The 25,808-nt window shown below is 45.7% G+C and overlaps 1 protein-coding gene across 9 annotated transcripts in view; it reads right to left on the reverse strand.

Moving 5' to 3' along the window:
- OMA1 (OMA1 zinc metallopeptidase) overlaps positions 1-25,808 on the reverse strand; it is a 70,513-nt gene that overhangs the window by 13,706 nt on the left and 30,999 nt on the right. For 6 of the 9 annotated variants that reach the window (XM_020993128.2, XM_020993129.2, XM_020993130.2 and 3 more), the window contains 5 exons: positions 21,723-21,896; positions 21,519-21,626; positions 17,616-17,744; positions 13,563-13,637; positions 4,964-5,113 (listed from right to left, as the gene is read on the reverse strand). In XM_020993128.2, coding sequence (XP_020848787.1) covers positions 4,964-5,113; positions 13,563-13,637; positions 17,616-17,744; positions 21,519-21,626; positions 21,723-21,896 — 636 coding nt within the window. The remainder of the gene's footprint in view (positions 1-4,963; positions 5,114-13,562; positions 13,638-17,615; positions 17,745-21,518; positions 21,627-21,722; positions 21,897-25,808) is intronic. The other 3 variants (XM_020993131.2, XM_078156665.1, XM_078156666.1) reach the window with 2 other exon arrangements.

Here is a 25,808-nt window from a genome sequence, read left to right on the forward strand (position 1 = left end):
TCTTTGCTTGTGCCTGCTTTCTCTGTCAAGGAAGATCATCTTTGGACTGGGAAGGAGTTAACAAAAATGGGTAAGAAAGCATCACTACCCCAGCCAAATCAGGGGCTAATAAGAAGACAGCCACCTGCCCTTGATAAGTTCAAGTCATGGGTCCAGCTGACAGCTCCTCAGCTGCCCAAAGAACTGGCAGATGACTCCGGAGCCAGGCCAGTGATTTCTGAAAGACTATGACGAGAAGGGAAAGTATTGTCCTGAATCTCCCCCACCAGCCCCAATAAAGGAAAATGGAATCTGTAAACCCTTAGATAAACTTTGATTCCTGGGGAAATTCAATATATAATCATAATCAGGGTGGCTTCACCATGAATAGGGCAGGCCATAAGAAGCCACATCATAAACAATTAAAGAATAAAAAATAAGAAAAGAGAAAAGACATTTCCTTTACAGCAAGTGTCTCTGATAAAGGCCTCATCTCTAAAATATAGAGAGAACTAAGTCAAATGTATAAGACTATAAGCCGTCCTCCAGCTGACAATGGTCAAAGGGTATGACCAGGCAGTTTTCAAACCAACAAATCAAAGCTGTCTATAGTCATATGAAAAAATGTTCCAAACCACTACTGATTAAAGAAATGCCCATTAAAACAACTCCGAGGCACCACCTCACATTTCTCAATTGGCTAATATGATCGAAAAGGAAAATGATAAATGTTGGAGGGGATGTGGGAAAATTGGGACACTAATGCATTACTGGTGGAGTCATGAACAGATTCAGCCATTCTGGAGAGCAATTTGGAACTCTGCCCAAAGGACTATAAAACTATGCACACTCTTTGATGCAGCAATATCACTACTAGGTCTGCATCCCAAAGAGATTAAAAAAAAGCGGGGGGAGGACCTATTTGTACAAAAATATTTATAGCAGTTCTTTTGTGGTGGCAAGGAATTGGAAATTGAAGGGATGCCCATCCACTGGGGAATGGTTGAACAAGTTGTGATATATAATTGTGATGCAACACTATTGTGCTATAAGAAATGATGAGCAGGATAATTTCAGAAAAACCTAGAAAGACTTACATGAACTGATTTAGAGTGAAGTGAGCAGAACCAGGAGAACAACATATACAGTAACAGCAAACTGTACAATGATCAGCTGTGGATGACTTAGTTCTTCTCAGCAATACAAACAATCCAAGAGTATTCCAAAGGACTCATGATGAAAAATGCCATCCGCCTACAGAGAAGGACTGACAGAGTCTAAATGAAGGCAGAAGCATATTTTTCATGTTCTTTATTTGTGTATGTGTGGTTTGTTTGCGTGTTTGTTTTGGGGGGGTGGGAGGGTCTGCACTTTCTTTCACAACATGACCAATGTGGAAATGTGTCTTACATGACCGCAAAGTTATAACATGAGAAGGACAGGGAGGCAAATGCATTTTCCAGCCGTGGATGGGGGAAGAGGTCATGACCAGACAAAGAACGGAGATAATCACAGAATATACAATGAATAATTCTGATGACATAAAATGGAAAAGGTTTGGAACAACAAAATCAGTGCAGTTAAAATTAAAAGGCATTAAGTTAACTGAGGGAAAAATCTTTACAACAAATTTTTCTGATCGAGTCTGATACCCAAGATGTATAAGGAAATCATTCAAATATAGAAAAATGTCTATTCTCCAAAAGCTAAATGGTCCAAGTTTACAAATAGGCAGTTCTCAAAGAAAGAAATCCAAGGGACCAGCTGTCATATAAAAAAGCTACAAATCACAAATGATTAGAAGAAAGTAAACCAAAACAACTCTAAGGCTTCACCCTACACATAGCAGATTGGTGAGGATGCCAGACAGGGAAAACAAGCGCTGGGGGTGCTGGAGGAAGGCAAGCATGGTGGTGCCCCACTGGTGGAGCCGTGAATCCCTCCAGCCACTGAGAAAAATATCTGAACCGCATCCCAAAGGTCATGACTGCATCCCCTTTGATTCAGTGACACCATTACCAGGACTGTTTCCTAAAGAGAGCCAGAAAGAGGGGGAAATCCCATACAGACAAAAATAGTTACAATTGTTCTTTATGTTATATCAAAGAACTGCAAACCAAGGGGGCACCCATCAACTGGTGAATGGCCGAACAAATTATGGGATATGAATGCAATGGAATATTGCTGTGCTATAAAAATGACAAAAAGGAGGAGCAGCTAGGTGGCACAATGGAGAGAGCACCGGCCCTGGATTCAGAAGGACCTGAGTTCAAATCCGGCCTCAGACATGTAACACTTACTAGCTGTGTGACCCTGGGCAAGTCACTTAACCCCACTGCCTAGCCAAAAAAAAAAAATGACAAAAAGGACAGTTTCAGAGAAACCTACCAAGATTTTATGTACTGATGCATAGTGAAGTGAGCCGAATCAAGAGAACAACCTAACAGTAACAATACTATAAAGACATAATAATAATAATAATTGCTAATATTTGTCTGAGCTTTAAGGTTGACCATGTGTTTTACATATATTATCTCACTTGATCTAAAGAACTCTGGTCAATGAAATGATCAACCCTGACTGCCAAGAACCAGTGATGAAGCATGCTACCCACTTCCTAACAGAGAAGTGACGGACTCATGGTACAGAATGAGGCATACACTTTTGGACATGGCAAGGGGTAGATTGGTTTTGCTTAACTAAGCCTATTTATTGAAAGGGGGAAAAAAGACTAGGTCATTCTAGACTAACTTCAATTCCTTTATTAAACTAGTATTTAACTAAACTAGTAGGGAATTGTTATATGCTTTACCTAAATTTTAATGTCTCTCTTGTTATTTGATCAAGGAGATAAGAGCTAGGTCACTGGTGTCAAACTCAAATAGAAACAAATCTTCAGGCCACGATTGACTTTCGTGGTTGTTCAGTTACTTTTTAGTCATGTCTGACTCTTCGTGACCCCATGTGGGATTTTCTTGGCAAAGATACTTCTCATTCTCCAGCTCATTTTATAGATGAGGAAATTGAAGCAAACAGGGTTAAGTGACTTGTCCAGAGTCACACAGCTAGGAAGGGTCTGAGGCCAGATTTGAACTCAGAAAATGAGCCTTCCTGACTCTAGGTTTAGCACTCTACAAATTAACATTACCTATATTGTATTGTGCTTTTATTTATTTTGTTAGACATTTCCAAATTACATTTTCATCTGGTTGCGATCCCACTGGGAGGTTTTTTCTGGTCTGCCTTTGGCTACATACTTGCCCCCACTGAGCTGGATGCTAACACAGATGGGTGGTTTTAGAAGTGACTGACTGGCTAGATCCAATGAGCAGCATTTACGGGCTCAGTGTCATTCCCAATGAAATGACCTGGATGAAGGAAGAAACAGCCTGAAAACACAAGATCAGAGACTTAAGAGCCAGAAGGGCCCTTCCAGGCCCTTTGGTCCAATCCCTTCATTTTGCAGATGAAACCTCAGGTATACAATGGCTAAATGACTTGACCAGGCCTGGAGGTCTAGCAAGCACTGGAGGCAGGATCTGAACCCAAGCCTCTTGACTTCGAGTCCAGGGTACTACTCACAACACAAGACTGAAGAGGATGACTATGGTGGAACACCTTGGAGAAGAACTCTAGGCCTCAAGGCACACGGCCTCATAGAAGAAAAGACCTCAGGACACCAGCCCAAGGCGACAAGAGCGTGATCCTAGAATGGCCCTATGGGCAGAAAACCACCAAGGGAAGGAAAAGGTCAGTTAGGGTCAGGGAGAAGCCCAACTGAGGTGTGGAAAGGATCACATTCTGACAACATATTGGGGGGTAGAGGAGTGGCTAGAGCAGCAGATGGACTTTATGGCCTTTGGGACCCTACAGGGCAAGGGGTGGGGTGGGGGTGGGGCACCTAGAATGGGGGAGGGTCATGGCCTGCAGCCAGAGCAGGACCACTAGGTATTGGGACACAGTCCTCAACTACGGCACAGGACTCTCCTGGACATCAGCTCCCTACCTATACCCAGAATCAAAGGCCCAGTTACCTACACCCTAATTATGGCTCAGATGACAAGATAATATGAATCAATTACGTGATATGAAAACCAAAAAAGCTATGCATGTTTTATGTCAGCGCTCTCCAAGTACAGTGGGTAAAATTCTTTGTAAATCCTCAACAGCCTAAGTTTGGGCAGATGGCAAGCCTGCCTCAGTTGCAGTACCTACGCTTTATTCTAGATATACGATTCTCCATAAAAAGATAAGAGGAGGACCCTCCTCTAGCCCAACACTCAATGCAAAGCAATTGGCTGAACCAAGCGCGTTATTTTCAGAAGAGCTGCTTCAGTTTCCGAGTGACGCCAGCCATTAGAAGGCTAAGTCAATCACGATGCTGAAGAACTTCATGGCTTTTTCAGGCGACAACTCTTAGTGCTCGCTGGACGTGGAACAATGCGGCAAGTCAAAGACGCTGCTCTATTTTGGTCAGACTTTCCCAATCCTGACCAGGAAGGCACCAGGCAGCCAAGCTCCCCAGTGTTTCAGCAGAATAAAGGAAGGCTGCTTGTTCTTATATGTGCCGATGCCGCAGGTTCCCAAAAAATAAAACTTCTGCTGATTGCAAAGTTCCACCGTCCTAGGGTTTTCAAAGGTACTATATATTTACCTGTTGCCTGCACAGTGCAAACTGAGGGCTGAACAAACATATTTCTGTTCACTGGATCTCTCAGAAAGTATATTCCATAGAAAGAAAGCTAACCTATTGTTACAACATCACAGACCTTACCCTGAGAAAATGACAATCTGAGAATTTTTTTTTTACCACTTTCTATCCTTCATATAACCTCAGGGATTCAACTTCTGAATCTGGGTATTAATCAACGTAAGAAACATCACAGAAGAGAGTCAATGACAAAGTAGGTTGTTCCTTGTCCCAGGACATGCCAGATAACGGAATTTAGTGTAAACGGTACAAGAAGAGAAGTGTCAGGCTCACCTGAGGTATGAGCCGTTCCAAGTGCTCAGCTCGGTTCTCATGGGAGGGATGTGTTGACAGCCATTCTGGTAACTTAGGCTCACCCAGAATCCTATCTGCAAATTCCAGCTGTTGCCAAAACACTGAACTTGCTCTGACATCCACACAAGCCTGCGAGTAAAATGCAGAAGACCAGGAAATCAGGTTAACTCTCTAAGGACACGTTAGGGGAAAAATACACAACATACAGTATTATGGAAGAAAATGTACATACATAAGGCAGGAGGAAAAAAGGCTACATTATTTATGGCAACATCAATGCATGCACGTTGTCAGAATGCAAGCTCTGCTGACATGCGCGGTGTACAGGGAGGAGTGACGGACTGCAAGGCAGAAAAGCGAAGTTCCAATATTAGCTCTGCTGCTGGCTGCCCAGGAGGCCTTGCATTTAGAGGCACCTCCCTTCTCCTGCAAAACGAGGGAAGCAGACTGGAGATGGTCTCCAGGGTCCCATCTAACTTTATGTAACCACGAAAGGTGACATGCACGGCTTTAAAAGGAACTAGAACATCAGCATAACCTTACCCATATTAAAATGTCTTAAGTAAACATGGCAATAATAAAGTTACTATATTTCAAATCTGGAACTTTTTCCTTTATCCTAAGAAATCTGAGGAGGAAATGATCACAGCATAGACCAGAAGTACTGCTAGAATATCTCGAATCCTGCCATAGCGATAAAGACGAAGGCCACTAGGCAGCTGACAGCACAGTAAAGTCGCCCTGCAACTGTTTGTGACTATAAGCTGTCAAAGCATCAAAGCATCACATGTAAAACTGTTAGGAACCTTAAGGAGAAATGGATTTAGAATTAAACACAGCACAACGTTCTGCTTTCGGTTGAAACTTGACAAAATCTCTAATGTCTGTTTGTGACACAAGCACAGAAAACACCAACTACTTTCCATCATCAACAACAATTAAGCTGCTGCTGGGAACAAAGCCTATTTCGGACGCAGCTAAAGCTCAAAAGTGACCAGATTTGTTCCTTCAAATCCAGCTTACCCTCTTCTCCGCTTCCCAAGAAAGTAACAAAAATGAGCCAGTGTAAAATGCTGCTTCCCAAAGTTTTCATAAAACCAAAAATTGATTTGAAAACAAGTGACTAGAATATCGTAATCTCCCATCTCAGAGCCCCGTCCATCTAGCATTGCACAATAATGTGTTAAAAACAAATATATCTGGGGAAAAACTGTTATAATCAATCATCCTAGCCAGTCCATGGGTCTCCTGGCTACATAGGTTTGACCGATATATCTCTAAAGGACATCGCCATCTCGTGTTCTGCTCAGCACACAAGGAGTTAATCAAAGTACAACAAAATTATGTCACTGTTTTAAACTCTTAACAAACACAGCTGAAGATAATCTTTAAAGCAATACTTGGTATGCAGAGTACATCAGAGGAACAGATTAATCATCTCAACAGACTCAGATTCCAAAAGGAACCGAGACATCTGTTTGAAAATTAAGATGGAGGTATCCTTATTTCTCTATACTTTGTAAAACTAATTACAAAGACACACTAAAGGAAGGTGAAATTTTTGAAAACGAATATGTCACTTGTATTTATTCTCTCCATTTATTAAAAATAAAAACGGCCTGGATTAGGTATGAAAATCATCATTTCTAAAATGAAGGGGCTGCCGGCCACTAGTTCGACTCACTTTTCTAAACAGGGATTGGAGGGTGTGAGGTGCAAGAGGGAGAAAGTCACCATCAACCAGCGTCGAGATCACAGAAGGGGAGAAAGAAAGGGAACGACTTCACTCTTCAAGCTCGGGACCAAAATAATCCCACACATAAGGAAGCCCCTTCCCCTTCAGGGCACTCACTCTGACCAGCAAGCACAATCCCGACCAACGGTCTGTCTGGTCCTGTCACAACTGATGAGGCCCCCAGTGACATCAACGGGGTAAGCAGGATCCAATTTAGTTCAGCCTAGACTATGCCCAGGCCCTAGTTCATGCCAGAATACTTGTGTGGTCTTCTGGGAAATTCTGAAGTCAGGAGGCTACGCCTAAAATCACCAGGCCTGAAGCCAGTCATCTGAGAGCAGTAGCACACGATGCCTGAGGATAATTAGAAGTCTGAGGCCTCCACAAGTCACATGAGTGTCTACTCCAGGCAAGCACTGCCTGCAGCCAAAGACTTTTTACCAGAAATACAAAAGGGGAAGCGGCCCCCACGACTTCTGGCCCCCTGAGAAGCTGCCTCTGCTCCCTGTGGATGGCTTCTGCCTCAGCTCCACCCCAGGTAGCCCCCAGAAGCCCAAGCAGCAGACAGACATCAGCACTGCTACCACCTGTCCCCCGTCACAGATTCTGCAGCTTTAACTTTACCAACTACAAGGAATCACAAAGACTGCCCTTCACCCAAGCTTGGATGCTGGGACTCAGCACAGCAGAGCTAGAAGAGGCCTGAGGTATCACCTGAGCTGTTCCCATTCTTTTCCTAGTGAGGACACTGATGGCCACAGTGTCATCCATGGGAAGGAGGCATGGTGGCAGGAGCTCATTAGGCAGCTGATGTGAGCAAAGGACTGAGCTAGAAAGTTCTCCTGGGTTTTTCGCCGCAGGTACAGCCCCAAGCCAATACAGCAGAGGAAAGTTATGGTGGAATGTTTGCATGCGGGTTGGAACGTGACCAGGAAATCTCAGAAGAAGGCAAGCATTGCCAGGATATTGGTACATCCGCGTTTCATCCATGGTCAGAGGCAGCTCTTCTTCTCTCCCCACTGGAATCCTCATTATCTCTTGGGGGTTTTATCATTTTGCAGTTTCTAGTTTGCCTGGTCGGCCCTTCTGCAGGACACTTCTAGGGAACCATCGGTGTCCACTCTTGGCTGAATCATGTATTTCTGTCACATGACAGCTTTAAGTTGGGGCAACTGCAGCAGTAATAATGAGAGCTACCGACAAATAACCATATCTATTGCAAAGCACACTCAGTGTTTGTCGATGCCTCTCTTATAACTTCACGTTTACATCTGATAAAAATTCTACCTGCGCCCCGATCTGGAAGAGGCACAGAGAATTTATACTAGGTGCCTTGTAGTTTGTTTCATACCAGTTCTAAAAACCCTCTTTGCTGGTTAGCCGTCTCATTAACTGCCACGGCAGCACCTGATCCAATCCAAGAACTTCTATTAAGTGCCAGGCACTGTGCTAGGTGCTGGGGATACAATCCCCAACTAGGACATAGAGTCTTACACTGATCGTGTGACTGGTCTAAGCCACCAGCCTCACAGCCACAGAACGACGGCTCAAATCGCAGCTTCTCATTCGTGAGAACATCTCGCTTCCCTAGATCCCACAGAACTCCCCATCGAACGTTACTTATCACCTGTACACTGTAAAACATGACTTCGTCACCAGGGAACCTACAACTATTAATCAATAAAATGCTCTCCCGACAATCTACTCTTGGTCCTTCCTCACCGGGTTGCCTGCTGCACACAGACTGACCTCCCAAGCTGGCTCCGGCTTGAGACAAGCAAGCTATGACCACGAGCAGCAAGTCAGTGCACCTGAGAGCCTCTGTTTTCTCCCCCACAGAATGGGGGCAGGCAGAAGCAGGAGGGACTGGATTGTCTCCAAGGTCCCTTTCCCCTCCCACGAGCTCTGATCTCGTGAGCCCCCTTAGAACGTGGTTCCCGAAGTCACCCACCATTTCTCTCGTCTTCTCACTAGATGGTGCTGTCTCCATAGTTTTCTAGCCCAGGATGAGAAGAACCAATGCAAGGAAACAGGTTTTCTATTTCAGACCAGGAGGGAAGGTTCTGAAGGCTCAGTAGAAAAAGATGGCCTGGCAGCCTGAGGAGAGAACGAAGGACCAAAGCCCAGGCCACCGCACGAGGAATCGAGCTGCCTCGTCACGGCAGGGCTGGTTCCAACGGCCACACACTGGTGGAAGCTCCTTTCCCACTCTCAGACCTTGACAACTGCCAGGCTGAGCCCCACTTCCTCAGACATGGGCCAGCTCCCAGATTTTCTCCATGCTAACTGGGTGATCCTGAGCCGGCCCCTTGGCTTCTTTGAGGCCCTAGGACCCTACCCCAACCCCACTAGGTTGTAGCTTCCAAGGGCTCCCAAGGCTGTATCTGCCAACTCTGACAACCATGGGGGCTTGGCCACCTCCAAACTGGCCCTCAGCAAGGAAGTGAGGTTGCAGGGGGGCCGCAACCTTGACCGGTGGAGAAAGCAGCCTGGCATTGGAGTCCCGGGTCTTTTCTGGGAGCAGATTTTTCACCCTGTGACATGGCAGGCACTTACCAATGACATACACTCAGAGGAGACGAGAGCTAGAAGGGACCATTAAGATCACTGAGGCCAAACCTCCCATGTTACAGATGAGGAAACTGAGACCACAGCAGCATGACTCCACCTGTTTATCTGGCGTGCCCCTCAAACATCTGTGAGTCCATCCCTGTGGCAGTCCTCCCACCAACACACTTTCCCTACTGCCCCTCTCTAAGTAAGCACACAGTCTCCAAGAGCTGCTGTGGCCCAAACATGCCATGCCCCTGCAGCCAAGGGGCTCAGCCAAGCTGGTCCAGCCCTGCCCCCCCGCTGGGAGGACCTGTCATGGCTTGCGTTTGCTGGCAGGTAACCAGAGAGAACCCAGGATCACCTCCATGCCACAACGGGGAGGGGCTGGAGAGACAGGACAGCAGGGGGCCACAGAAGTGACTTTTCAACCTAGAAAATAATTACAATGAGATGACTTCCCAAGTGGTTTAAAGAAAATACTTCAAGAGCATCTGCATCTATTGTTCAAAATGCATGTCGTAAGTGTAAGAGTTGGTGTCCACTCATAAAAATCAATCATCAAGTAAAGGCTATCAGAGAGGTGAGCCCCTTATTCCAGACAGCACAACTGCCACCCACCCCCAGCCCCACCACTGCCTCGTAGAGATTCTGAATACACTTTCCCTTTATGGACAAAATGGAAACGCCTCCTGCACGGCCCTCGGACGGGGCTCCTTCTGAAGGCCTCCACAGGGCAGTGCCACTGGGTCTGTAACAAGCAGCCCCAGAGTCACCCTTGGAAACATTCCTTACAAACCATAACCGATCAGGGGAGTGTATGCATTTCTCCACTGATTACATAACCTGGATTCCTTTTTTTCTTTTTTTTTTTTTGGTGAGGAGGGTGGGGAGAATAAGAAAAGTAAAGCTTGCTTCACTTGGTGGCTCATTCTAAACTACATATTGATTGAATGGAACAACTTGAGAGCTCATCATCTGTCAGATTATTTTACTTGTGCGAGACATGAACAGCCCTGGAGAGGGCTGGTGATCCTCGGGAATGAGTGACAGACCTCCATCTATAAAAATGAACCTCAAACATGGAGGGGCAAGAGGCAGCCTGGGACAATGGAACCCTGGCCCCCAAGCTTACTGCTGAGTGACCCTGTAAGACTCACTCAGCCTGCTGGAGACTCAGCTTCCTCACCTGTCAAATGGGAGTGGTGACAACCGCACCATGACTGCACAGGGTCACTGTGCTGTAAAACCTGAGTCTGCACAAGTTAACCTTTATGCCAACGTAATCTATAGACCTCATTTTATGAGAAATTAAATGAGAAGAATGCTATCTCACACATGTATGGCCCTTGATGGCTTACACAGCCCTTTTCTAACAGCCCTTTCATTCCTTCTTTCTTTCTCTTTATTTATTTTCTTTCTCTCTCTCTCTCTCTCTCTCTCTCTCTCTCTCTCTCTCTCTCTCTCTCTCTCTGCTGGTGGACACAGTGCACAAAGAGCTGGGCCTAGAGTCAGGAAAACCTGAGTTCAAATCCAGCCTCAGATACTTACTAGCTGTGTGACCTTGGCCAAGTCACTTCACCTCTTTCTGCCTCGGTTTCCCCATCTGTAAAATGGGCATAATAATAGCGCCTACCTCCAAGGTTGTTGTGAGGATCAAATGAGATAATATTTTGTAAAAATCCTTACTGATCACAGTACCTCACACACAGTGGATGCTATCTAAATGCAAGGAAGAAAAGGAGGAGGATGAGCAATCTCATCAGCTCCTATGGTTTCAATGATCATTTCTGTGCAGATGACTCCCAGACCTACAGATAACAGCCAGTCAACAAACATTTATTAGATCCATCCCCCGTCTGCCTCCTGAGCCCTGGTCCCCCATCACCAACTGCCTACCAGACACTTCAAACCACATGTCCCAAAGACATCTCACGTGCCACGTGTCCAAAATAAACTTCATTCTCTTTTCCCCAGAACCTGTGCCACGTCCAAATTTCCCTCTCTGTGGAAGATGCCACCATCCTCCTCCTCACCTGGCTTTGCAGCCTCAGTCACGGCCTCTCACTCTCCCGTCAGCAGCCCCATCTTGTCCCATCTGTCCCCAGCTCGGCACTCACACAACCACCACGCCTCAGGTCAGGGGCATTCCTGCCCCAAGCCTCTGCCCTCTCCACAGAGGGGCCAAAGAAACGCCCCTAAAGCACAGGCTGGCCATGTCAGCATCCTGATTAGGAAACACCAATGGCTCCCTCTTGCCTCGAGGATGCGAGAGCAACCCCCCTGTTTGGCACTGAAGTCTCTGCACGCTGGGCTCCCACCTACCTTTCGACCTTATTCCATCTCCCTCCTGTTTGTGCACTGCACGGTCCAGCCAAATCAGCTTTCCTTCTGACCCCGTAGCATGTTCTTTCCCACCTGCAGACCCCCATTCCTGGAATGGACTTCCTCCTCATCTCTACCTCTTCCAGTCCCTGAGAACATTCCTGACCTTCACCCCCAGTCACACCATTTCCTTACGGAGGTTCTGAATGCACTTTCATGTGTATTCCTTACCTCCCCGAGTCAAAGGCAAAGGCTGTTCCACGACTGCCTTCCTATCAAACAATTCCAAGTCCAGTGCCTGGCACGCAGTAGGAGTTAAATGTTCACTGATGTGGGTCTCGCCCAATGCAGAGCTGATTAACTGATTTGTGCGTGGTCACACCCCAGAGAAGTATTTGGGATGCATCTGGACCCAATTCATCCAGCCCCCAAGTCTAATATTTCATTGATTATACCATGCTGCTTCCATAGATAATGCAAGTATTATTATCTTCAATTCCCAGAAGGGACAGTGAGAGGCCAAGAGTGCAGAAAGCACCTTCCTTGCCCATGTCCCACAGCCAGAGAAAGCCAACTGATCTTTCACAACAGCAAACTCAAAATGAAGCATCCTAAGCAAAAACGATGAACTAATTGTGAATTTGCTATCTTTAGCTCTGTTACTACTCACTTACAGACACATAGCTTCCCTGACATGAATGTGGAGGTCAGAGCCAGACCGTAGAGAGCCAAGGATACAGGGCTAAGGAGGCTGGGTTTCTCTGGCAGGCAACGAGGGACCATTTAAGGGCTCTGAGCAACAGATGGGATTACAGAGGGAGGGACACCATGACTGCCAGGGAAGGTTCTGGGCACTAGAAAGAGTCATCCAGCAACATTATGCTGGATGGACTAGGCAGGGGAAGAGAAGGGAGGCAGAGAGACTCATGAAGAGGACACTGCAATGGTCCAGGCCACAGACCACGTGGACCTGACCTCAGACGGTGGCAACAGAAGTGCCAGTCGGAGGGGAGAGACAGTGAAGAGAGAGTAGACAGGACCACAGGCCAGACTGCAGGCAACAACAAGGAACAGGCCTTCCTGGCCTGGAAGCCAGGCCAGCCCTTGTTTGGATCCTGCCTCTGACGGTGGCACCCTGGGCCCATCTGGGCCTCAGTTTTCTCATCTGTAAAACGAGGATGGTTGGCTGTGGTCCATTTTGAGGACCAAAATGACATCACTATACTAAGGTCAAGTTACACTGGCATCCGCCCACGGCTGCTCAGCCCAATACAAGCTCAGAAGGCTGTACCACAGGTCGGGCACAGAGTCCATGGGAACACCCGGGGCAGAGTCTCTACATTTGCGCATCTTGTATGAGCTAGTTCCAGTCTGCTTTGCTCACAGAGCACAGCACCTTCTCTGACGTGGGCACGCCACACTGAGAGCTCCTGGGCCAGCAGAGACAAAAGGCAGCACCTACTTCCAAAGCTGATAAAAATGCAGAAAAGTACATCCATCATGTCAAAAACCTTTGGGCACCTGAACAGCGTCAGTGAAGGTGACCCTGAGGACAGCCAGGGCCAGGGAAAACCAAAGATAACACAGAAGGAACAAATGAAAATCCAATTTTAGGGCAAACCATTGTCTATTAAAAAAATGTCATTTTCACAACGAACGTCCACGAGCAGACAACTCAGTGCGCACAAAATCCCTTCCCTAGCAGAAAGCTAACGTTCTTCCTCTTCAGGACACCACCCCTAGTTAGCTTATGCTGGACTCATCCCAGGCCCAAGTAGATGTTCCTGGAAGATAACGCTACAAAATAATTTTTAAGTACAACAAACTTTCTGACCTACCCGCCTTTCCAAATAAGGAAACCTCCCCTTGTGAAGCACGACCATCAAGCTGTCCTCGTGCTGGGCATGCCCTCCTGCTCACTCGCGGGGGGCCTCTCCGCCACTTAAATAAGCCCCCCATTCCACCTACCTTTGCAGCAAACTGCAATCCGACTCTGTCCGCTTCCGCCTCCAGGGTGCGGCTATAGGGTCTATCGAACACATACTAGAAGAAAGATGACATAAAATCCGTTAACAATCTGTATTCATAACATCAGAGAAGCACGATTTTTCCTCATCAGCACTAAAGGGTATTTTATTCGTTTTAACAGATACTTGAAGCATGTAAGATGAAATGTGGATATTCCTTATGAAGATTTAACATTTACTGAGCATCACTAGCAAAGAAGGTGGGGACAGAGTACATGCTGTAGCCTTCATTCCCTCTATCAGGGACGAATATATATCTCGTTAATGATGCGTAGGTTAATTTCCAAACAGGGCATGAAAATTTAAAGGGAAGTAACACCTGCAATCTGCTAAGATCAAGTACAAAAATAAAGTCTATCTCTGTGACGCAGGAAAAGAGCACTGGATTAGAAATCTGAAGCCCTGAGTTCTAGTCCCAATTCTACCCCTAACTTGCTGTGTGACCTTGGGCCCATATCTTACCCTCTCTGAGCTTCAGTTTCTCACTCTGTAAAATGGGCACAATCATACCTGCCAGAAGGCCGCTGTGAAGAGCAAACAAGACGGGCAGCTAGGTGGTGTCCCGGTGGCTAGAGCCTGGGCCTGGGTTCAAATCTACCTGAACACTGGTTGTGTGACCCTGGGCAGGTCCCTCAACCCCTTTGGGTCCCAGTACCCTCATCTACAACAAGGGGATAACCACAGCACCTGCCTCCCAGGACGATAGGAGGATACAGGGAAACCCTGGCTCTAAAGTGCTTTGCAAACCTAAAAATGCCACAAGATTAAGTAACGGATCTGAGAGTGCCACAAAAACCACAATGTATTCAAGCAGATCTGAGGTCTCCACGGTGTTCCAACGCACTCTTCACAGTTAATTCTGTTTAACTAACATTTTGCCTCGGATATACGAAGCATGATGCTACACATGAGCCGGAGACACAAAGCTAAAAACGCCACATTTCCTGGCCTCATGGAACTTAGACTCTACTTAAGAAATACAGTCTCAGGGTCAGCTAGGTGGCACAGTGGATACAGCACCAGTGTTGGATTCAGGAGGACCTGAGTTCAAATCCAGCCTCAGACACATAACACTTACTACCTGTGTGACCCTGGGCAATTCACTTAACCCCCATTGCCTAACCAAAAAGAAAAAAAGAAAAAAAGAAAGAAATATAGTCTCTAAACACATGCATCCATCAAAGTCACATCAGGTACTCCCCAGAAGGAAAAGACCCAACCGGCAGAGAGGGGAGACCAGGGCACACACAAGGAAGCGATGCTTGGGATAGACAGGAGGGGGGCTGTCCCTGAAGAGAAGGTGGTGCCCTCAGGTAAGGGGGCTGAGGTTCAGAGATGGATCCCAGGATCCCACAACACGGGCCCCTGCCAGCTCTGAGATTCTTTTACATGTAAATCCATCTACCAACTTCAAAGAGTCATTTTAGATACTGGATTTTCCTGTTTATTATTAGTAACAAAAACGCGTTCTCTCTAAACTGTAGCAAAAATGATACAGGAGATGCTTGTTCAGCAACATATGCGAAAGGGCAGTAGCACGGAGTGGGAAGGGCACTGCTCTTGATCTCAGAAGGCCTGGGTTCAAGTCTGGGCTCCCAGCCTTACTAGTTCAGCAAGACACAACCTCAGGGAGCTTTATCTGTAAAACATGGATATAATGTTTCTACTACCCACCTCCCAAGGTTGGTGAGGAGGGAAAAGGTTTAGAACTTTTGAAGTAGCTCAACTCAGCATCAGACCTGCCCCCTCTTCCCCCTGGCAATCAAGTGGTCAGGGGGGTGAAAGAGCACCTCTCCAGAGACACTCAGGGCCAGCAGGGTCCTCCAAACACCAGGTCAAATCTACAAACAGATCTCGGGCCTCCATGACCAGCAGCCTCACAATCTCCCCCATCCTGCCCTCACCGCTGAAGAACTCCACCATCAGAACGCTAATGATTTCTTCCATTTTTATTTCATTTTCTTCTCATTAACAAAAATCTACCTTCTCTCCCTTCTACTCCCCTCTCTCAATGAAAAAGAAAACCAAAACTTTGTAACAAATATGTATAGCCAGGCAAAACAAATATTGGCCATGTCTCGCCCGTGTGCGTGCATATGTGTGTGTGTGTGTATCTCACTCTCCCTCTATCTCTCTGTATCTATCTCTCTCAATACACACCCTGAGCCTCTCTCCTCTCTGTCAGGAAGTGGGTGGCAGTCTTCCTCATGGGTCCTCTGGAATTATCAAGCTAGTGATGTTACAGTTTTAGGAAAATGACAGGTGGTTACTGCTCACATGACTCCCAGGAACCTTTGATTGAAGGGAAGGGAGCTCAAAACGAAGTGGGTATCCATCCAACATTCTTTTCTGGGAAGCCATTTAGACTGTTTAGATGTTCTCTAGAGAACTTTACTAAGCTGGTGGGGTTCTGTGACCTCCTCCTTACTACACAATTCTAATGAAGCCATTAAAAGAAAACAAAAAAAGCCTTCACCATATCATGGGGAAAAGGCTGAGTCAAACCACTTTGCCTTTGTCCTTGGCAGAGATCAAACTCCCGAGATCAGCTCGCATAACCCAAATCAAAGGCTGCTCTTGTTTTCCCTTTATGAACTTCCAGTAATTATAAACAAAGAAAGTGCCGTAACATAACACGAATGTATAAAGATGCTTGTTACTCAATTTCATCATCAATTTATCTCATCGTGGTTTACGCCTTAGATTTGGAACAGCACCCAGATGGCACTTGGATGGGTGTTCTACAAATCATTAAATAAACAAATAACAGATTGTGCCTAAATAGTCAAATCTCCCAGGACAAGGGGAAATATTTGGAGAGAAATGTGAAATAAAACAATTAATCACAGCTAATCGAGCAGTTAGGCACTCCCAGAACTGAAAGAACTACAAAAGGCAGTTCAGTCATCACGAAGGACAGCTACTCAGTAGAAGATGCTGGATAATCACCATTCTACATGGAAAAAAGAACAAGAGAAAGGGAAAGTCAAGCCAACGCCCCAACCCAAGGGCCGACCCCTGTATAAAGTGGCGTGCCGAGTGCACGGTCACTCAGCAGCTGGGTGGGACCAGGGACAGCTTCGGCCCAACCACAGTCCTCTAAAGACTGAAAGTGTTCCATCTTGGATTAAAATGAAAACATCCCTTGGAAAAGCCACCTTCATCAAGTACTACACCTTCATAGTCCCCTCATAGGCCACAGCCTAGAGACGTGGTATTTGCTGAGCAGATTGAGGGGCTGGGGCAAGGAGGGGGGAGGAGATAAAAAGCCAAAAGGAAGAATGAGGAACAACGGGAAATGGCAAAGGGGGAGGCTCAAACTGCCAAGGTGGACCAGGCCACCTGAGGATGGGAGGACTTTAAAGGGAGGCTGCAAAACCAAGCATCGGGCGGGCCCCTCAGCTCCTTCACAACCAAGATTCTGGGATCGCACAAGCTCAGAGAAATGGCAACGCCAGGCCCAAATGTCTACTGGGCCTTCAAACGACACTGCAGCCCTTATGTGGCGTCCAACAAGACCTTCCAGAGGTCGTGTGGCTAACAGGCTTATCTCCCTGGGGCTGAACAGGCGGGCAAGTCTCCAGACTTCACTGGGCTGCTCAGATGCCAGACACAGAGCTGGCCACCGGGCCTGAATCGGAATCTGCCACCTTGGCGTAGGACACACCAAGCGCTGGCACAGCCTCTGGGATAAGATACAGAAGATGTATGGCCAAGAGACAACGAGCACTGAATTTGGTCCAAAGACCTGGGTTCAAATTCTGCGCTCAACAACCTGTGAGACCCTGGGCTAATCTGAGCCTCAAAGAAGGGTGTTAGAACAGATGACCTCCAAGGCTCCTATGAGCTCTAACTCCCTAGCGTTTCATGGGAAAATCCCTTATTTCCTACGACACAATGTAAGACAATATTGGGCTCCCTTGATCTAGAGTAAAATGCCAATCCATGCCAATGCCACACGGCGCTGGTTCTAGTCACTGGCCACCACTCTCACCTCTTTCAGTCTAGACTGGATCCACTGTGACAAAACCGCCAAACTATCTCGAGGACAGACGGCCCAAATCATCACGAGGAAAATCAGACCCAGAAAATCCCACAGATGAGCCAGGCTGGCCTTCTCTGCCTGAGAACAATCAAAACAACAAAGCGATTATCTCGAATGCCGGTGCCCAGGCTTCTGCTGCGTTGTAAACGGCCCCTGACGCAGCCGTTGTCAGCTGAGGCCCGAGGACGAGACGGAGAAAAGTCTGCTGGCCTTTCCGTGGCTTCTCCTTCCTCCACACGCACACACAGGCAAATGGAGCTTGGACTTGCACAATGGGAACATGGGGAGCATCGATCCAATTTTAATAAATCTTACATAAAAGTTAAATGTCTGAAGGGAGAAAATATCTTTTAACCCAAAAGGCTTTTGGTTATTATAGGAAATTAGAATAAAAATTTCACACCATAGAGATCATAATGCCTATACATGCCATAAAATTACATGTGCTTATATACATACATTTTTACTAAATACCAAATACTAGCTAATATCTGAAGTGGGAGAGAACAATTAGCAACTTCATGCTTGGGTTTATATTTCTACTTCCAAAGGTAACTACTCATTTGCTTAAATTAAGTATTTTGATCTTGTCTAAGATTACTGAGAAACAGAAAATACATTTACATTTCTTGAAGTGTGCCTTAATTTCAGTCTCAGATTTCACACCAGGGAATGAAATTCAGCCAGTACTTTCATTTGCTTATAACAGAAATTACTGCAAAATGTTTTACTTAAATACCAGCGACCTTTGTGAATTAAAGGGCAAGCCTGAGTTTTAATCACTGAGAGGCTCATTTTCTGCCCTGCTGCAAAGAGCACAGGTGCCCGATAAACAGTCACTGTGGAGGGTTCGATGATATCATCCGTCACAGCAGGGCTAAACAGTCAGGAGACCTGACGGTCTGCTTCTCACAGCCCTCCTGACTGCCCAGGACACAGACACAGCCCGGGTTGCTAACTGCTCTCACCCTCTCACCCTCTCTACCATAGTCTTTGCAAACTTTGTGAGTGACATGGCTGTGTTATCAGCCTCTCCACAGTTCACCCAGATGCTTCTTGGACCACGAATACCTCGCTGCTGATCCTGTAAATGACAGCTTTCTGGCATGCTGACACATATGGTCTTTGAGAGCCCAGGATCACTCCACCATGATCAGACGTTTAGAACTTTAGCCAAAGAAGCCAGAGAAACTCTTGCTAAATACAGAAGTGTGTTTGAATACAAATATAGGCATGCATTATACAGAACTAGGTAAGTGCTTTAACTAATATCATAAAAAAGGAAAAGGGGGGGATGGGGAGAGAGGGAGGGAGAAGAGAGTCAGTGTGACACAGTAGACAGAATGCTAGGCTTGCAGCCAGGAAGATCTGAGTTCAATTTCTGCTTCAGACATTGACTAGCTGTGTAACCCTGGGCAAGTCCTTTTACCTCTGTAAAGCCCAGGCCCCATGTATGGCAGATGGGCCTAAGAGCATTCACCTCCCAGGACACCAGGAAGGATCAAATGAGACGCCATGTGCGCTCTGTGCCCTGCAAATCTTAAAGTGCTCTATACCTGTAGGCTAGCATCATCAGCATTATTATTAAATTAAAAACTGAGTCTCAATAAGAAAAACTTTCAAGTGTCGACAACATTTAAGAAACGTGCAAAAGAAACATTAGTATTTTCAGTCTTCAAAGCCGTCATTTGATGTCTCATCTGATGCTTGTAACTGCTCGTTTCTTCACTGACACACCACGGCAGAGATCACCACAAGACACTCAGCACGAGGCCTGGAGGCAACGCCACATGAACAGATGGAGCCAACATTGCAGTATTTCCAAAGGGAAGGACGACCCAGACAGAGCGAGCCGCGATGACGCAGTGACAACGGACCAGGCCACGCAGGCTCCACGGACTCGAGCAGAGACCAAGGAATCGACACGCACCACCTCCCACAATGCCCTGTCCGGGGGGCTTCAGGAAGACAGGTCCTAAGTCTGGTAACAGGTCAGAGGAAGAAAGCTACTGCAATGCCCTCTGCTTTGACCACCTTCCTTTACACTCTATGATGGGAATGGAAAGTGAGGTTAACCCCGGGGTGTGAAGCCATTAATGCTCGCCTGAGGACAAGCACAAACTTCCAGCTCCTCAGCTCTGCTGAAGAGGGTCAGGGACAGCCTCGAGAGGAAGAACACAGCTGCTTGTCCCCTGCATTGCAGGTGGGGCACAGCTTGGACCCTGGGGCACATGGGGCTCCTTCCAACAGAGAGCTGGGGAGTCATTTCAGTTTAAGACTAATATGGCTACAATATCTACACACTGAACGGGCTACAGAAAAAAGAGCACCTGGCAGAGACAGGCACTTACCTGTATCTACATTGGAAAAGTTAGGTAAAAAAATTATTATAAAAGGGATACTGTGCTTTTCTACTCTTGCTGTTTTCTCTTAATCCAGATAAAACATAATGAAAATAAATATATAAAGAAGAAATATAGAAGCTATCTTCATGGGGGGGGAAGCGCTGGACTAATAGTAAGGGTTCACAGCACGGCTCTGGTATTTACTGCCCGTGTGGCCTGAAGCAGGTCCCTGGCCATCTGGGGTCACTGGGATTCCCCCACAGCCTTCCTTTCCCACTTGGTCCCAAGCAGAAGGTCATTCTGCCATTGCCAAGCCCGATGTAGAGAAAACACTGGTAACATTAACACCCAGGTGCATAAAGACAGCTGCAGAACTCGCACTCCCCTTGCTCTGAAGGAGCTCCATGGGGAGCATGCAGAACAAGGCCCTCCAGGCGCAGGCGCAGGCTTCCCAGCTCCTGCTGGCGCTGTCTGAGCCAAAGCAATAAGCTGCGGCCCAGGTCAGGGTGCATCCATCAAGGAGATGACGGAGGTGACGACGAAGACTCCCCAGACTCTCTGGACTTGAAGCCATCCCTTCCTGGCTCAACAGATGGACTCTCTTACTACTAAACGCTCCCTTTGCACAGGAGTCCAAAGACTTCCCTAGAAAGAAGACGAGTTGTGGTGGCGGAGCCATCGGAGGCCAGCTCCCAGGAGCAGAGGAGGCTTGCCACATGTGGCGGATGGACTTTGGGACAGTGGCATCTCTCCTCGTCAGCTCTCCCCTGGGCTTTCTTCTCGGAGGCCGGATGCCCACACACCAGCATGGGCTGGAAGGGAGAAGAGTGGAACATTTCCTCTATCGTCTGATGTTTTCAAGGCGTGGACTAATTTTGCTGAGCAATGAGCTACAGTGCAAAAAGGGGAATTGAGGCCTGCTGTCAGGAGAAACTCTCCAACAATCCTGGACGACAAGAGCTGTCCCAAAGTGGAGGAGATGCCCCAGGAGATGGCGGGATGACGCCTCACCAGAAGCCCTCTGGCAAAGCCAACACTCACTCATCAAGGAGCACGTATTTATAGAGAGCAGGGATGGGCTGGACTAAACGGCCTTCAAGGTCCCTTACTATCCCATGAAGGACCAAGAAAAGTTAGAAGCTATAACACCAAAGGCCTGTCAGCTGCTCCACGACATTCCACCATTTGTAGAACTTAAAGAATGAGAAGGGACCTTAGCAATAATCTAGTCCAACCACCTCCTTTCACAGGGAGATGAGGTGACGTGCCCAGCTGGTGAGTGGCCAAAGAAAGGCCGGAATCCTGGCTCTTACCCTGGTGCTCTGTCCACCATCCCATGCGGTCTTTTCTTGCCACAGTTTCTTAGACAGCATAATATAACTTGCTCTGCTTTACTGTTCCCTCCGTGAAAAAAAATGAGTATTAAAACATTCTACACTTTCAAGGCAATTAATTCGTGATGACCATGAACATTCCAACAACTGAACCCTGATGGTGAAGTACTTACAGCATGTCCGAGCACTGCGTGAGCGATCTCATGGCCCAAAAGAAAAGTCAACTGGTGAATGTCAGTGACTGCCTCAAGGAGTCCCGTGAAAACAAACACCTGCCCTTTCTGCACACACACAAAAAGAAAGAACAACCACACTGTGAGCTGCAAACAGAGGTCACCAATCTAACACTGAAATCTAATCGGAAGAAACGTACTCACGGGCAAGACAAAGGCATTTATGCTGGGCCTATCCACCATGTGAATGATCCACCTGAAGTCAGAGATGCCCGGGATGTCTTTGTTGCTTTCTACCAGACGCTGCAAAACTTCTTTTACGGCCAGGTACCTGGGATCTTTCTCGGTCAGCAGGTCATTTTTAAATTCTTCCATCCACTACACGATTAACAAAGAAAGAGGTTGTAATTGTAGACACTGTTAATGCTGTAAACCAGTTCAAAATGTTTTATGGGAAAAGAGCCTGCTGCCAACAGTTCACTATTTCAATTCTGCTTTTTAAAGATGTATGCAAAGATCTACATACATTAAATCACAGTTCTAAATTCTTGAAATTTGAATTATTCAGGTTAAATTAATATACTTCATTATCTTGAACAACTGTTAATGATTAAGATTTTTTATCTGAATCATTTTAAATTAAAATGAAATTCATCTTTTTTTATTTATGCATATGAAAACAAGAAACACATTTAAATGGTTTTTTATTCTGCTAACTGTAAAATAATGTATGAAATGAAACTTTGTATGGAGAAAACATTTTGTCATCAGGAGAAAAATGAGTATCACAGAGAAAAGTGAAACACAGAAGATAATTATTTTTATGGTTCAGTGGACTGAAAATACACTGAACTTAACCGGGCTTGGGGGAGGAGAAGAAGAATCCCTAAATGTATCATTAATTTAAAGTTTTATTCACACACACTGATGGAAGATTATTGAAATTTCAGTATTAATAGATGTGCCATTTTCTCCCCAGGTTACTGATGAAATACCACCACGATTAAGAACCCTTCCTTTCTTCCACAAAGCTGGACAAGAGTTTACTTTGATGAAATTCAGGATACTTGGGGCAGATAATTTCATCTACTTAAGACAAAATATGAATTTTCCCTTCACATGCCTATATTTTCAAAATTTTCCTGTAACATGCCACATTTTTCAGTGGGTACTTAATTTTTTTAAAAAGTCATCTTAGCATAGTCACACAATATTTTGAACCTCCTTCTCCCCCCCCAAAAAAAAAAACAATGGTTTTCAAAATTGAGTAAACTTTATGATTTGTTTGAGGACATTTTTCTTAATAATGAATATATTTTATTTCACAAATATTCTGGAATGAAATAAATGAAGCCTATTAAAAATAATGCACAGTTACTTGTAACAACTTATCTCAGAGTATGACACATGTTAAAACACAGAATAAATAAGGCAATTATATTAACCTGGTTTGAAGTAGGTATTCAAATGAAATTACCATTACTAGGAGAAAAGCTCTCTAGCAGTAAATATAACATTAGCACCTTATAACTTTATGATAATGTTCTCTCACAGGCATTCATGTTTGTTTTCCCTAATCAGTCCTTGGGACACCGTTAAAGAAATTTCACTGTGAGAAAAACATTAGAACATAAAGCAGCATCAGTTGAAATACATTCCAAAACTACTTTCAGTTCAGAAACTAGTCAACATCATATCATTCATAAGACCATTTGACTTGTAGTTAACAACAGTCTAAATGTTACTTATTTAGAATATAATGACTGAATTATACATGAATTAATAAACTAAACATGACATTAAGTGTCACAAATGACTGCAGAGAAGCTTGTGCTAACCAGCCTTTCGGGTGAACGCCTCCCCTCATCTACACCTCCTGTTTCAAGGGGCCATGATTTCATTAGCACCATGATTTCATCAGATCCCCTGAAATCAAGATGGCAACTATGCTAGGCCTTGGGATTTTAGAGCTGCTGCTATGGGCAAGGTAATTTATCAGTCAATAGACAACTGTGAATAATTTGCCTTCCAAACTTACTTAGCCTACCTGGTTCTCAGACAACAAAGTCTTTCTTATGCTTTCATAGACCGTCTCCATGAGCAGCCATGGTAGAAAACAACGACAACAACAACAGCTCTCTGCAGGCAGCCTTCTGGCAATGAGCTTCTCCAAAGGCGGCCTAGCAGTCCCTCAGAGAACAGACCTATACAGCTGGCTGCTGCCAGCTCTAATCAAGTCGTTCTCCTACTCAAGCACCTCTGAGGGCTCCTTTGAGCCTCTTTTAAAACCCCTGACAACCTAACAGATGGCTCCAGCTGACCTTTCCAGACTCTGAGCATGCTTCTCTCCTCCGCTTCAGCCAAACTGGCCTGTTTACTATTTCCTCTTCATGCCATTCCGTATCCTGTCTCCACACGTACACAGGCTGTCCTCTAAGCCTGGAATGCTCTCCTTCCTTGCCTCCTCCTCCTAGAACGCCTGTAATTTTCTTGCAAAGCTCAGTTCAAGGTCTGGCTCCTACCCTAATCCCCCCTCCCCCGGAAATTACTTTGAATCTCTGTATTTGGATTTGGGGTCCAGATATGCCTTACACACACTTGGTGCAATCTGTCCACATTTGTTGTCTTTGGTCCTTGAAGCATATTCTTCTAAGTATGAACAGGATGATACTTTGAGGGTCTAAGCACGATGGCAATTCCACTGTCCCTGATGGGGGAAATCTTTTGTTACAGTAACTTCACAGATCTTTTCCATTTTTCTTGTTTGTTGTCTTCCTTCCATAAATGTTGTTCAGTGTCCTTGGGATGATTTTGCTTTTCTGGATCTCTTGCCAAACTTCCTCTAATCTGGTTTTACCTTCCAGTGCACGTCCTTGCTTTAGAAAAAATGTGCTTATAATTTTCCATCCTTTGTAAAACTTTTACTAACAAGTTTATATTCAAAACCAGTGTTACCTTTGGGCTACATCTTTCTCTGCTTTGCAAATAAGTGAAATGTCCGCTGACTAAAATGTTTTCTGCGCTTGTTTGATCTTCTAACACAGTAGCGGTCACATGTGCCTATGACACAGTACTAAGGCTTATTTTACAGATGATAGAACCAGGTCATAGAGATGGAGTGAGTTGTCCAAGGTTACACAGCTAGCAAATGTTAGAAGCTACAAGTGAACACCAGTCTCTTTTCTCTTCCCACCAATGGATCTTTAATGGGCGCTCTTCACCTGAGACTTTAGAAAACATATTTTAGGCTTCTTAGGAGGAAAAACAAATGCCATAGACCCATCTTAACCCAATTTCACAAAACTTAATCCAATTCAACAAACATTTATTAATTATCTACAATGTCCAAGAGGATGGTACTGGGAAGATAAAATGTAAAAGTGAAACAATCCCTAACCTCAAGGGCTTAGACTTCAGTGGGAATAAGTCTATGTAGACTACAAAGTGCCCTGACAACACGTATAAGTATGATATGAGAACGCAGGGGAAATCTTAGAGGGAAGGGGCCTGCCTCCAGAGAAGCAGCAGAGCTCCTGGCCCTTAGGTGGAGCTGGACTGGGAGTGAGGAGACTTCACCCAGACATTTACTAGCTAAGTAACTCTGGGGGCTGGGGTTTCATCCACAGCAACCATCAGCATAGCACCTGTCCCAGGATCGTTCTGAGGATCAAACAGACCAATGGATAGAAAGAGCGTGGCACACCTTAAAGCACTCTATCGATATGTGCTCCTGTTCTCCTTGTCCATCCGTTAAACTGTCTCTGATTCAACTAGAAGCAAGTCTGAAACCCTGAAGACCTTTCAACAAACTGTCATCACTGACGTCAGGAGGGATAGGTCCCATTTACCTCGGCGAGCCCACAGCATCGCCAAGAAACGACATGCACACAGTAGGTAGTTCCAAAGTGTCAGTGAAGCAACTCAAGACAAACTTTGTTAAACACAGTACGGAAGCTTGCACTTCTCCAGAGACACAAGCCTCTTCTGTAAAATGCCTTCCCACTGAGAAGTGGGGAGGGCATGTTTGCATCAACCTTATCCACCTTTAATGTACAGCTAAGAAAGTTTTAACTCTTTGGACATTCAACTCCCTAGGATACAATGACCCCACCCACAGAACTAACTAAGGTTTCTAAACACCAGGATCATTTTTTTCCAACATTAACAGAAAAATCAACACATTCTGCAACTGCCTGGCAGGATGGAAAGACAGACTGAGAACTGGCAAACACAAGCAATAAGGCCCCAGCCCTGGCCCAGGCCTGAGAACTCCAAGCCATGTCTCTGGGC

This window comes from Phascolarctos cinereus, unplaced genomic scaffold (genome assembly GCF_003287225.1).
Source record: "Phascolarctos cinereus isolate Bilbo 61053 unplaced genomic scaffold, phaCin_HiC Scaffold_5;HRSCAF=322, whole genome shotgun sequence".
Classification (NCBI taxonomy): Eukaryota; Metazoa; Chordata; class Mammalia; order Diprotodontia; family Phascolarctidae; genus Phascolarctos; species Phascolarctos cinereus.